The sequence below is a fragment of the Macaca thibetana genome, chromosome 1, assembly GCF_024542745.1.
Source record: "Macaca thibetana thibetana isolate TM-01 chromosome 1, ASM2454274v1, whole genome shotgun sequence".
Classification (NCBI taxonomy): domain Eukaryota; kingdom Metazoa; phylum Chordata; class Mammalia; order Primates; family Cercopithecidae; genus Macaca; species Macaca thibetana.
In genome coordinates, this window is record NC_065578.1 from 64,651,069 (window position 1) to 64,665,435 (window position 14,367).

The 14,367-nt window shown below is 39.3% G+C and overlaps 1 protein-coding gene and 1 non-coding gene across 5 annotated transcripts in view; both read left to right on the top strand.

Annotated features, from left to right (window-relative positions):
• DNAJC6 (DnaJ heat shock protein family (Hsp40) member C6) overlaps positions 1-10,265 on the top strand; it is a 157,482-nt gene extending 147,217 nt beyond the window's left edge. For all 4 annotated transcript variants that reach the window (XM_050758981.1, XM_050759071.1, XM_050758907.1 and 1 more), the window contains exons 16-19: positions 844-1,107; positions 3,631-3,773; positions 6,237-6,413; positions 7,910-10,265. In XM_050758981.1, coding sequence (XP_050614938.1) covers positions 844-1,107; positions 3,631-3,773; positions 6,237-6,413; positions 7,910-8,011 — 686 coding nt within the window. In that variant the 3' untranslated portion in view covers positions 8,012-10,265. The remainder of the gene's footprint in view (positions 1-843; positions 1,108-3,630; positions 3,774-6,236; positions 6,414-7,909) is intronic.
• An 858-nt stretch (positions 10,266-11,123) lies between these two features.
• On the top strand, positions 11,124-11,314 carry LOC126944279 (U2 spliceosomal RNA). The gene has a single exon (XR_007721999.1). It is a non-coding gene; the product is annotated as a U2 spliceosomal RNA (small nuclear RNA).
• The last annotated feature ends 3,053 nt before the right edge of the window (positions 11,315-14,367 follow it).

The window sequence follows — 14,367 nt, forward strand, 5'->3', positions numbered from 1 at the left end:
ATGAAAGGGTCTTTGGGGATCATCACATTTCAGCTTCTCATTTTACCTCTTTAAATGCAAGTCACAGCTGGTTTTCATATTTTGGACATAACCCAGCTTGTATGCAGTGAGTGCTTAAAAGTTTGGAGATTATGCAATCACGATTCTACTTAAATTCCTGGCACAAAATAACATCATTTTTAAAGCTTGAATAAGATCGTTTGTTCTGTTTAAAGTTATCAGAATGTTGACTATTTTTTCTTTCCTTGAATGAAATGCAAGTAGTATGAAATTAAAACCTACTTGTGAAATTTCAAAACGTCTTTATTTACTCTTGGGCACTAACCATGCTTTATAACAAAAAGTGATTAATCCTAATAATTGAAGTTTAAGTAGCACCTTAATGAGTGGACTTACTCTGTTTTATTCCCCATTCTTGTCATTTAGTAGTTTTTTAAAACATTTTATTCTAGTGAAGAAGTAGAATCTGCTTAGAAGATGGAAGGGTGGGGAAGGATGGCACAGTGGGAAGAGCCAGGGTTCTTTTGACTTGGAGGCAAAGATCCAGAATCAAGTGTCAGCTCAGCCACTTGCTGTGTGCCTCTGAGAAAATCACTTAACTGCTCTGACCTGCAGTTTGTTCATCTGAAGGAAAAATGAGGCCATTAAAACATACCTAAAAGTGTCGTTGTGGGGATTAAGGAAATAATATGTATGCCTGTAATTCCTTTATCTATATTAGGAAGATTACTTATGCTATCAGTCAAGGGAATGGCTACTAAAGCCACTGCAAACAATATCTGAAGACACAAGAGTTAGAGGCCACTCAATATAGTTTTACCTTCTTCATCCCTTTTTCTTTAGGTAGTTCTTCATTTGCCAGCAAGCCCACCACACCAACTGGATTGGGTGGAGGATTCCCACCTCTCAGCTCGCCACAGAAGGCATCTCCTCAGCCTATGGGTGGCGGGTGGCAGCAGGGAGGTGCCTACAACTGGCAGCAGCCACAGCCTAAGCCTCAGCCCAGCATGCCCCACTCCTCTCCCCAGAACCGACCCAACTACAATGTGAGCTTCTCGGCCATGCCTGGGGGCCAGAACGAACGTGGGAAAGGATCAAGTAATTTGGGTAAGGATGATGGTATGGGACCTAGCTATAGGGCAGCCTGTCTGTGTTGTCATACTGCCTGAATATGTATGTCTGAAGGTGACAGTAGTTTCTGGATAGTTTCAATTCAGTAGTTTCTGAGGAAATCTTACAGTTGTAGAGACACAACATGATCCCTACCCCCAACGCTGTACCTGGAGCCTCCTGGGTTGACTATGCTTCTAAGTTTTATACCATTTTGTGACTGTGGGCTCACTTGTCCATTTCTCTCCGCACTGGAACCACATGGAGGGCAGGGACTGTGTCTTAGTTGCCATGGTATCATTAGCACCTAGCATAATGCTTGGCATAGGGTAGGCACTAAATGAATGTTGAAGGGATGTGAGTAGAGAGGTGGATGGATCTTAAAGCTGTTATTCCTTTGGAAGAGGAGGTAGAAGAAAAACTTGGGGAATCTTTCAAGCACATTGGTCATATATGCCCTTTGGTCCCAATTGGAGGACTGTATGTGTCTTGGAACACTTGGTCTTTCTTATGCTCTGTTTGGTGGATTCCTGAGATCAGTGGGGTACCTATAATGGTGCCAACACCTGAGGCTGGAGGATACCTTGGATAGGATCTTGACAATGAGTGAAAAGTAATATTTTTGCATAGGAGGGATGGTTAGATTTGAGTTTATTAAAAGCCTATTTTGGTACATTTTATATTTCAGTTGATTTTGTCAGACTCTGCAATGAAGTACATAGGAACATGGTGAGGGAACAGGCCTTTCTCTCTATGGAACATGGAAAGGCAATTCTTCTGTTCTTCCTGGTAGCTGTAGCTAACATTTATTGAGTCCTTACTGTATGCCAGGTGCTATCCTAAGCATTTTTCATGTACAGTCATCCCCCTTTATGTGTGGTTTTGTCCTTTGCAATTTCAGTTATCTGAGATCAACTGCAGTCTGAAAATATTAAATGGAAAATTCCAGGAGTAAGCAATTCATTCATTTTAAATTGTGCACTATTATGAGCAGCGTGATGAAACCTCACACCATCTTACTCCATCCTGTCTAGGATGTGAAGCATCCCTCTGTCCAGCACATCTATGTTGTGTTCTCTAGCCTCCCATTAGTCACTTAGTAGCCATCTCGGTTATCAGATCAAAGAAAGTACTGTATATATAGGGTCCGGTAATATCTGTGGTTTTTAGGTGTCCACTGCAGGCCTTGGAACATACCCCCTGTGAATAAGTCGGGGGACTCCCATATTATTTCTTATAATCTTCAAAACCAACCACATATCATAGGTGGGGAACCTGTGACACAGATCGATGAAGTAATTTCCTAAGTTTATACAGCTTATAAGTGACAGAGTCAGGATTTGAACCCTGGCAGTTTGGCTCCAGAACCCCTGCCCTTTATTGCTACATTCTACTGGCTAGAACACAAGTGCTTCTCACAACACCAACATGTTAGGAATTCAGTTGTTGGGGGTATGTAACATCATGTTTGTTCTTGACTACCAGGGATATTTCCTGGACAGTTCCATAGAGTCATGTCAATTCCCCTCCATTTTTGAGTAGATAGATGTGGGGTGAGTGATTTCAATCAGCAAATACTTATGGAGCATCTTCAGTGTAGAAAACGTTGAGGATGAGCAGTAAACAAGAAACAAAATCCCTAGTTTCAGAGCACTTACATTTCAGTGTGTGCAAGTGCAGGTGTGTGTATGTCTTACAGTATAGAGATAGCAAATGGTTTTCAACTCAACCAACTGATTTTGGTTGATTTGAATTGACTGTATGGACTGATGTTTTGGTTTTATTTTGTTTTAACAAGCATTTAGATAGCCAGGCACTGTTCTAAGCATTTTAAATGTCAACTAATTCATTTTCACAACAACTCCATAAGGTAAGTAATATTCCTAACACCATCCCCATTTTATGGATTAGGAAATTGAGGAATAGAGATAGTAAGTAACTTGTCTAGGTCACATCACTATTAAGTGGCAGAGTTAGAATTCAAACCTGGGGAGCTGGGGTCCAAATTCTTTGTTCCTAGCCACCATGCTTGGCTGCCTGTCCAACCAAATTGAGAAAGATTATGAGGATACAACAGATTTGGAAAGAAAGAGCAAAGTGACTGACTAAAATATCAACAGAATAGGGGCAGGAAAGTGGTAGCATGCATGGATTTCAACTACCAAAACCCAGATCCCAGTGCCAACACTGATATGAGTTAGTTATAATCTGGAGGGATAATGAGTATCCTCATCTAAAGAGAAGGTACAGTGGAGATGGAATTTGATTTGGCTTCATGAACCAACCTCCAGTTTTAACCTTGCCACATATATGTTAAATGATTCTGGACAGATTCATTTTCATCAACTGTAAAATGGATGCAAGAGTCTCTTACCCTACTCACAGGGTAAGCAAGCATGAGGGTTAAGGGACTGAATGCATATTAAAAACATCTTGAAGACCCCAGATGCTGTGAGATAATGATACAGCGTTATGTTTAAGAATGAAAACTATTAATGATTTTCAAACATTATATTGCAGAAGGGAAACAAAAAGCAGCTGATTTTGAAGACCTACTCTCTGGTCAAGGTTTCAATGCTCACAAAGACAAAAAGGGGCCTCGGACAATAGCTGAGATGAGAAAGGAGGAAATGGCTAAGGAAATGGATCCTGAGAAATTAAAGGTGAGTGAGGCCCCTGACACAGCTTGATTATCCTATATGACAAAGTCATGTGATAAAGTCATGTATATGGAGCTATCAGCACGAGACTAACCTATTGTCTTAGTCCATTCAGGCTGCTATAACAAAATACCATAAATGGGGTAGCTTATAAACAACAGGATTTTTTTTTCTCATAGTTATGAAGGCTGGAAGTCTAAGATCAAGGTGCCAGCCATTTTGGTGTCTGGTGAGGGCCATCTTCCTGGTTCATGGATGCTGGTCTTTTCCCTGTGTCCTCATAGGCAGAAGAAAGAGGTCTTGCTCAGGCCTCTTTCATAAGGGCACTAATCCCATTTACAAGAAATGTGTCTCATGAACTAATCACCTCCCAGTAGGAAGCCCTAACCTCCTAATACCATCACCTCAGGAATTAGAATTTCAGTATAGGAATTTTGGGGGACACATACATTCAGACCATATCACCTATAGAAGGCATGGTATTAGATTTCTGGTGGCCACTCTATTTGGTCTTTGCAGTTGTGATTTGAGTACAGCTGTTCCCTTTAAAAGCAAAGTAGCTGTGAGGAGGTTGCACACACTGTTTAATTTCTTTAATAAAATAAATGTTATTCCATGGTATGGCAATACAGATTTCTTTTGTTTGCCTGTTCAGATGAGCAGCAGCACTTTTTAAGAAGTGATTTTGTTATTCAAATGGCATTCACATTCTAAACATGAGTCATTAGAATTTGCTGGTAAGAAGAATGCATTGTTTATGTTTTCTGTTTCTGCCTTGAGAGCTTTTTTATTAAACCAGATTGACTGAAGCCCCCAGGATCTTTTCTCTACTGATAGAGAAATATTTACGTATCTGAGACTTACCAATTCCTGCAACATTAGACCTGGAGGTTTGGAAGGTAGGGGAGAGAAAGGCTGAGGGAAGTGTGGCTCCCATCTTCCCCATTGTCTCCCTCTACTTTTAACCCAAGCAGTTCTCCTTTTATCTCTTTTTGATTCTGGAGGTCTAGGTAAAATTAGATTTGAGGATTTTCCTTAAATCAAATCAACATTCTTTTTTCCTCAAATCAACATACTGTTTTAGTATGTTTCAGCATTGTTGTTGTTGTTTTTTTTAAGTTTGCAAATCAGCAAATCTAATCCCTTTGTTTCACAGCTGAAGAAAAACCACATAACTTCACAGATGACGATGTTGTATGGACAGGCGGATGCAGATTAGCTGGGAAACAGAGGGTGGTTATGTTGATGAGTGGTATGAGGTCTGGAAGAGTTTGTAAAGATCAAGAGAATTGGAATGTTCTTCACAGATGGAGAGGTTGAGTTCCTATGTGACAAAATACTAAATATGCTGACACTATAACAAACTGAAAGAGGAGGATGTAATCTGTCTTTGTATTAAGGCATCTGCAAAACCAGTACTTGAACGGCAAGTCAATCTTAACACATTCTGAAAACATATACCACTGTTCTGTATAGTTTCCTGACAGATTTGTTGCAGATGTATATAATATACATCTAATATAACTTAGATTCTTTGACACATTTTTTAGTACAATGTAGGATCTTTCATTTGCATGTTTTTCACTCCACCCAATGTCACAGGGGCTTAATATTTCTCCCAAAAACTTTGTGTTTTATCTCAAAAACCTTTGTTCATTAGGCAAACTCAGGCGGTTTCCTATAAAAGAAAGCTGTTTATTTCACTTAAGCCATGTTTGATTATTTAATTGGTACAGGGTATGTAATTGTTTGGGAGAGTAGCTGTCATTAACATGACTGAACCATTCATCCAGCAACACTCACTTAGCCGAACTCCTGTTAGGTACTCAATGCTGACACAGTTTTATGATCCCTCTGACTTAATCACCTCATTTGTTCAAACTGTGAATGTTCATAGTTCAAATAAATGACTAAATGGATCAATTAATGTAACAAGCCTTTTTGAGCTCTTCTGCACCAGGTTTATTATTTGGTTCTGAGATACAGTGATATATAAGAAATAATACTTTTCCTCAAACAGTTCTGCCTAATGGAAGGGAAAGACAAACACACAATTACAATAAAGTGTGGCACATATTATGGTAAAAACGTGTTTAAGGTAGAGTAGCCCAGAGAAATTTGGCGCTTTTTTAACGGTTACTTATTTAGTGCAGTATCTACCCTCATGGAGTTTATGTTGAGTGTAACTCTGAGGGTAGGGATGGGAGAGAAAGGAAATCAAACTTGCAAAGTCTAACAGTGTGAAATTCCTCAGCAGGCTTTTGAAGGATGATAGAGTTAACCAGGAAGACAAGGTAGGAGGTTAAGGAGGAGAAGCATTTCAGGTGGAAGAAACAGCCTGGATTATACAGGTTGCCCTAAGTGTTTTGATGTTGCTGGAGCAGAAGGGGTTTCTAGAGTCCCAGTGGAAACCTTCTGAAGTAGTAATTAAGCATTTGAGTTTCTTAATTCCCTTCGTGTTTACAGATTCTGGAATGGATTGAAGGTAAAGAAAGAAATATCAGAGCCCTTCTCTCCACGATGCATACTGTGCTGTGGGCTGGGGAGACCAAGTGGAAACCAGTTGGCATGGCAGACCTGGTAACACCAGAGCAGGTGAAGAAGGTGTACAGGAAGGCTGTCCTGGTGGTGCACCCAGATAAAGTGGGTATAACCTGCCCTGTTGTGTAACTTGTCAGGTCCTTGCTTCATTATCTTATGTGTTTTACTTTAAATGTGCTGGTTGATATGACCTATTTTTAATAAAATTAACTCTATGGGCTAAAATCAGATATTTAAACAAATAGTTACATTTTATGAAATGAGAAAGAAGATATCAAACTATATATTACAGGGGCTTATTTAGAGAGAGTAAGATTTACCCAGGGATTAATTTTTAGGGCTCAGAAGTAAATTGTGGCTGAGTACAGTGGCGTATGCCTGTAATTCCAGCACTTTGGGAGGCCGGGGTAGGCAAATTGCTTGAGCCCTCAAGTTTGAGACCAGCCTGGGCAACATGAAAAAACCCCGTCCCTACAAAAAAAATACAAAAATTAGCTGGTGTGGTGGCATGAGCCTGTAGTCTCAGCCACTTGGGAAGCTGAGGTAGGAGGATCACTTGAGCCTGGGTGATCAAGGCTGCAGTGAGCTGAGATCACTCCACTGTACTCCAGCCTGGGCAACAGAGTGAGACCCCATCTCCAAAAAAAGAAAAGAAAAGAAAAAGTAAATTGTATCCTGACTTACAATAGTAAGGACAGGCTAAGAGCTGGACAGAAGAAAACTTCTTTCCTTTAGAGATAAAACAGTATGGTTAGCTAGGACAGTAATGGAAAAGCTTTAGAATGTAGTTGGTAAAATTTGTGAGAATCAATAAAATATTCAAAATGGAATTAAATTTGCCACTGTCTTGATTATCACTATATTGATTATGTCAGTTTATGTCTTCATTGAAGTATATATACATCTAAGGCTCTACCTTGTCAGAAACTTCAACTAACTCATGGCCAAATGAAATCATCGTATAATACATAGAAACATTCAGAAAGAAGTGAGTCATCTTGCTGTCACATAGACTATACCAGTCATATGACATGAAGCTATGATCGAAGTGCCACTTGGGAACACAGGCTTGAATTTGATGCATTTGATTTTCATCTCTCCACATTTTTTTTGTACTAGTCTGGAAAGAAGAATTAATGAGAAGCAGTGGTAGTGCTTGAATGTTGATGAATCAAAAGAGAAGGAGAAACAAGAGCCCAGAAAAATCCACAAACTGTATGCCCCATTATGACTCTCAAAGAACGTTTTAGAAACGGGAAAATGGGAGTTAAAAACAGTCAATGGAGATGGGCTGTCAAGAACCTTTGTCATTTGGCAGATACTTCTGGAGAACAGAGATACATCTTTTGCTGCCCGATAAGCTCTCTGTTGTCTGCTTCTTGACGGATTACTACTACCCCTGTGCATTTCTAGGGGGAGGGCATTATGGGGAGGTTATAGTAATTTGGGTCAGATATAGTAGATTAGGCTGAAAAGTAGAAATGGCCAAATAGAAAAACATTTCAATTACTTAGAGTCCATATATTGGCAGTGAAAAATTCAATATCAGTAACATTTTGGTCTGTGGTATCTAATATGTGTTTTTGTTTTCTCTGCAGGCTACTGGGCAACCCTATGAGCAATACGCAAAGATGATTTTCATGGAGCTCAATGATGCCTGGTCTGAATTTGAAAACCAAGGCCAAAAGCCCTTATATTAATTCAGGAGCTTTTCCATCCCTGCTGCAGACCCGTGCTAATGCTTAGTGTGTGTCACAATTCTGAGGTTTTCGCAGATGAACCAAAAACTCCAGTAACGTGTTTTCAGTACTAAACCGTTAAGTTACTCATGAATTAATTTCTCATCGATAAGGGATATGGATGTTGGGTTTCTCAAAGTTCCCACCATAAAAGATCCAAAGCATGAGAGGAACTTCTAGTCAGATGACCTTGCAGAACCACTGCATTCCTCCCTGCCCTGTGGGGAGCCCACTCAGCATTCTACCTGGGGAAATGGAAAACAGAGGCCACCACCCATGAAGGCATAACACCCATCACCTTGTCTGAGAATAGGATTAATGAGCAACAGTTATGATAATAGAGTTATATGATGGTTTAATGGTTCCTAGATTTTTCTTGGAAAGATATAATTTGAGCAGTGGCTTTATGCAGACTCAAAGAACAAGACCAAGTATTTTTTTTTTAAGTAAAAATTTACTAAGGGCTTTAGCATAGTACTGTAAATGTCTTTTGGTCAAGAGGACTAACAAATATAAAGGAACTTGAATTGTGGGGAGTGAAAATAGTCCAGTGATTAAACTACAGTCCAGTGATTACCACCAACTTTCTGACTAAGCTAAAAATGAATGAAAATGCTGGCTAAAGAAAAGAGGGACTCTGAAGATGCCGACATCTTTATTCCTGGTTAGGAAGGTGGGCTGTTACCCTCTTTCCCTTTAGAAAACTGTGATTAATTAAATAAAATGTCTTACTACTATAACAACTCTAAACCTGGTTTAAATGAAACATCTAGTTTTGCTGTAAGGCTTAATGCTCTTCTTTTGTTTAGCCAAGAAAACATTCTTAGCTGGAAACAGGTGGTAAAGTAGTTTGGCCTGTTCACAATTTATCAGGGCCAATATCTAGTATGGACTCAGTGTTCTCTAGGTTTGTGAGCGGTTGTGGTAAGAGAATAGAAGGCAACACTGAATAGGAGTTATGAGAATGGCACGATCACAGTGAGAGAGCTGCACTCACCTGCAGACCCAGTCAGATGGCTTGTCAGTATCTGCTCTGAGGAACCAGGTCCCACCTCCCCACAAGGCAAATCTAGACCCATTGGATTATTACAGTGGACTTTATTGTTTTAAAAGTAGTTGGGGGTCCACAGGAACAACATTCATACAGGGACATTTGTGAAAGCAAAGCAAGAATGAAAGCTTTCCAGATCTTAGACTGGCTGGATTAGATCAGTGTGTTGGCTGGTTCTCATTTTAAGGGGTAAGCAGTTTGCTGTTCTGTGACTTTAGTAGATCTCTTTTGTGTGCACATATACAATGTGCATTATACATACATATATATATGCGCAAAGCAGATGGGCAAAAAGATTTTCATGCTAATCTTCAAAGGTTCATGCTCAATGTTGTGAAAAGCTTTTAAAAGTTGTTTTGAAAAGACAATCATTTTTTGTTTTTGTTTTAATTTTCTCGTGGCAAGCTATACCGGAAAAGCGGCATGTCAAAAATACTTTAGGTTCTGCATAGATCTCTTTCTCTTTCTCTTTTTTTTTTTTGTTTGTTTGTTTGTTAAAGTTCATTATTTATTTTACCTTTTACTGACAATGTGAAACTCAAAGAAAATGTTCTCTTTTTAAATATACAGTCATAAACTGTTCAAGGTAACCATAACAAACTAGATGTTATTTATTAACGTATTATAAAATAATGTTTGATCCAGTATGTGCTTGTCCTATTTAAAATCGGAATGTGAGACATGTTGCTGTGACCTGTTTTTTTTTCCTCATTCACATTTGTAGATATTGTGTGAACTACAGTATACAATAACAATTAAAAGGATATTCTGTGGATGTCACATATTTTGAAATGATAGAACTACATTAGCTTTGTATCATGTTTGGATAATTCATCAATGTTCACAGTTTAAAACATCATTAAACATTATGTAATTAGCAATGAGAAAGAATCTTACTTAACTTAAATTTGGGGATTTCTCCTCACATCTCTTTTCCGGATACATTATAATTCTGGAACCCTATTTATCTCAAAACTCTTAATATATGCAGACCAACAGGTTTTTGCATTCCTTTTAAATAGCTGGTTGTGACAAAGCTTGTTGTTGATCAGATTCACTGTTTCATCATATTTATTGTAATATATTTTTTGTTTTGTAAATATGTTACAACAAAATGTGATTGGTCTAAAATATTTGTAATGTATATTAAAAGGTTCAAAAATATTTGTGGAAATCCAAGTTATTTGGGTACTTGTAGGAATACAGTGACGAGCTTGAATGCCACCTTCTGACATGATTTACTTTTTTTTTTTTTTTGAGACGGAGTCTCGCTCTGTCACCCAGGCTGCAGTGCAGTGGCCGGATCTCAGCTCACTGCAAGCTCCGCCTCCCGGGTTCACGCCATTCTCCTGCCTCAGCCTCCCGAGTAGCTGGGACTACAGGCGCCTGCCACCTCGCCCGGCTAGTTTTTTGTATTTTTTAGTAGAGACGGGGTTTCACCGTGTTAGCCAGGATGGTCTCGATCTCCTGACGTCGTGATCCACCCGTCTCGGCCTCCCAAAGTGCTGGGATTACAGGCTTGAGCCACCGCGCCCGGCCTGACATGATTTACTTTTAAGGAAAGTTATGAGGAGAGAATACGAAAAGCAGGCACCAAAATGTCATCTGACAGGATTTCTGGATTTATACTTAATCCCTCCTGCCCCAGCACACACACACACACACACACACACACACACACACACACACATGCATGCATGCACACATGATTTTGATTATGCTACATGATATATGTTTCAAAAAGAAATAGCATAGAAATCCTGGTCTCCTAGCCACAAAATTAAAGGATTTTCAAAAAAATTAATCTGTATGTTGAGGCAAAAGGATTGAACCTGGAAGTCTGGGACTTTATCATAGAAACAAAGTCTCAGATATTTTAGTTCTTTGGAAACAAATGCTGTCATTCAAAAGCATTTGACCCATCACTGTGCTGTCTACATGAGGAAGAATGTTCAAGTTGAATCCTAATGCTGTGAATGAAACACAATCTGTGTAGGGAATGAGCACAAAAGTTGAATTCCCATTGCTTTTTGGCCTTTTGGCTAAAATAAATGTAGCATCTAATTTTATCAGTTTAACATCTGATATGTCTTCTATCCATGAACAATATTTTAAATGGATTTTTTGGAGCAGGGAGATGGAATAGGAGTTTCTCCCACCCATTCCACACATCAGCCTGGTAATGCAGTTACTGCAGGAATGCAGTAAATGCAGTAACCTCCACCTCACTAAAACAACAACAACAAAAGAAAAAAGTTGAATTCCAGAAATAGCTATTGCAGCAACAAGTCAGTCTCTCTGCTGGAAACACCTATCAGGGAAGCTAGCTCAAGTAGCAGATTTTGATTATTCTAAAGATAAATCATGGTTTTTGGGAATAGCGATACATGTTGGTTTGAGATTTAAAGACTGGGTTTAAATCCCAGTTTTTCCATTTATAGACTTTTTTTTTTTCTTTTTTTCTTTTTTTTTTTACACAAGAGAGTCTTGCTGTGTCACCTAGGCTGAAATGCAGTGGGTCTGTCGTAGCCCTCTGCAGCCTCTAACTCCTGAGCTCAAGTGATCCTCTCGCCTCAGCCCTCTTGAGTAGCTAGGACTGCAGGTGAGAGCCACCATGCCTGTTTTTTTTTGGTTGGTTTGTTTGTTTTTCAGATGGGGTCTTGCTGTATCACCCAGGATGGTCTTGAACTCCTGGCCTCAAGTGATCCTCCAGCCTCAGCCTCCCACATTGCTGGGATTACAGGCATGAGCCACTGTGCTGAATCTTACAGACTCTTACATTGGACATATTTCTTGAACTCTCTGAGTCTTAATTTTATCACCTGTAAAACAGAATTCTAACAACCCTGCAATGGAGGAATTAAGAACTGTGTATATAAACTCTGAACAAGTGGGTACTCACTAAATAGTAATTATTGTTATTGTTACTGATAGTAAATAAGACAAAGTATATCACTGTAGGTGGGTATTGGAGCTGGAATTACATGGAAACTTCATATTCCAGGGAGTGGATAGAAACAAGTAGGAAAAGGCAGCCCGAAGTTACTTTTACCCTGATCCTTATTCCTTATCTCCTTGGGTTTACAGAGATCTGTCTACATAAAATGGCAAAAAGGTTTGCATTGTAGTTTCTGTAAAGGGAACAGCTATGTAAAAAAAAGTAGTGATTGAGCATTAGGAAGGAAAACCAACATTTACGGATTTCAATTAGTGTTGCATCATTCTTGCATTTAACTTATGCACTGACTTGCAAGCCTGCCCCAGTGTAGATATAACATCCTGGCATTTATCTTGTGTGCACTGCCCTAGGTGTTATTTTATATATATATATATGTTTTATATATATTTTTTTCTCATTTAATTCCCCCAAAGATTCTGAGAGACAGGGTTTTGTAACTCCTACCTTAGGAAGCTAAAGCATGGAGAAATTTATGCAGAGCTGAAGCTTGAGGCTACAATTTTTTTTTTTTTCCTGAGGATAGGGAGAGATGATACTGTGTATGGTAAACTTATTAATATTTGTTAAATCAGCCAACATTTTGTGTATACTGTATGCAAGATGCTAATAGATATGTTGGAGAAAATTAAGTCAGTGAATGGATTTGATGCCCTGTGAAGCATAGGAGGTTACTGTTACTTCTAATTACTACAAGAATTCTTGCTTCTTGGTGCATAAGATCTACTGTGGGGAACAGTACAAGTGCTGACCATCTGACTTTAGAGTTGAACAGTTTGGGACTTGATCTCAGCTTCCCTATTCACTGGTTACTGGGAGCTTGTTTTCCTATCTGTAAGATGGAGACAATAAAACCTAGGTCATCATGTGAGATTATTGAATGCAAGGAGAGAATATTAAAATTCATCCCAGTAAGTCCACTGTAGTCCTAGGCAACATGACAGAGGTTACAGATCTTATACATCCAAGTAACATATCAATGGCAAGTTGGGGATAAGGATTTGGTTTTTAGGGTTTTACTTTCTGTTTTTGGTGACTCTTTTATTCTTGAGAAAATGTGGAAGGAGTAAGTGGAAGAACAGTTTTTTCAGTGCAACATCAGGCAAAAGAAAAGCAGATTTTTTTTCAGATGGTGAAAGCCTATGGCAAAATAGCTAACTTTCTCTTTAAGGTGTTTGGTAACCTGGAAAGGACAGCTGGCATGGGCAGAAAACTTGTTCAAGACAAACACTGTCCCAGCAATTTTAAAATTCCAGACATTACCCTGGGGCAAGCATCTCAACTTTTTCTTTCATACCACCTTCCAGGATCTTACTCCTGAGCCTAGGGTGCTCAAACCAAACCCTGCCTCTGACGTGTTGTCAGTTTTCCCTAAAATCACTTATCTTCTGTGGGACTGGAGTCAGGCTGACATGGAAGGCTCCTGCAAACCCTATTGAGGCTCTCTGGAGACAGAGTGGGTGATTGGAAATGGAAGGGGGAATGAGGGAAATTTAACCCTATAGAATATCTTCCCCATGAGAGTAGCTTAGCACTACACGAAGAGAGCTAAAAACCACAGACTTCCAGGGCTTGTCTGATACACAGGTTCCCTTGAGTGCTCTAACAGGTATTAGAAATAATATGATAGGGAACCAAGCTCTTGTAGAGGAGGGAGAATCTTTTCCTCTACCTATCTTAGGTTCTTCAGCTGGGTCTTTGTGCATTAGACCGGCCAAAGACAGACGAATGAACAAAAGTAAAGCAAGTTTATCAACAGGTGCATTGTTCATGTAGGTAAAATGGGAATACTCAGAGATGAGCAACTCAAAGGTTTGGTTAGAACTTGGGCTTATATAGCATCCTAGCCAAGGAACAATAAATTTTTAAAGAAATGACAAGATAAAGGACCTTGAGTCTCTAGGGGCAGCAAATTGTGGGAAGACAAATATATGGGAGACTAGTTGCAGATAAAGGCTAAATACTAAAGTTAATCATGTAGATTTTTCTTGTGTTGTCTCCAGGCTGACAGGGGTCTACGATTGTCTCTGGTGATTAATCTTTGTCCTTCCTGGTAGAGCAGGCAGGAGGTACACTTTTGTAAACTTATATCCTGCTTTTTGGCAAATGGAGGGAGGGCAGAGTGCTTTTCTAGTACCTTGTACCTATTTGCTTCTTCCTAATTGCCTTCAGCTCAAAATAATCCTTAAACCAAAGTGGCATACACTGCCCATGCTCTTGAGTAGATTGAAGGCTCCAAAGTAAAAAGTGCCATGTAGTACGGGATCTCCAAGCATCTGCAGTGAGTCAGGTATTACAATGCTGTTTTCA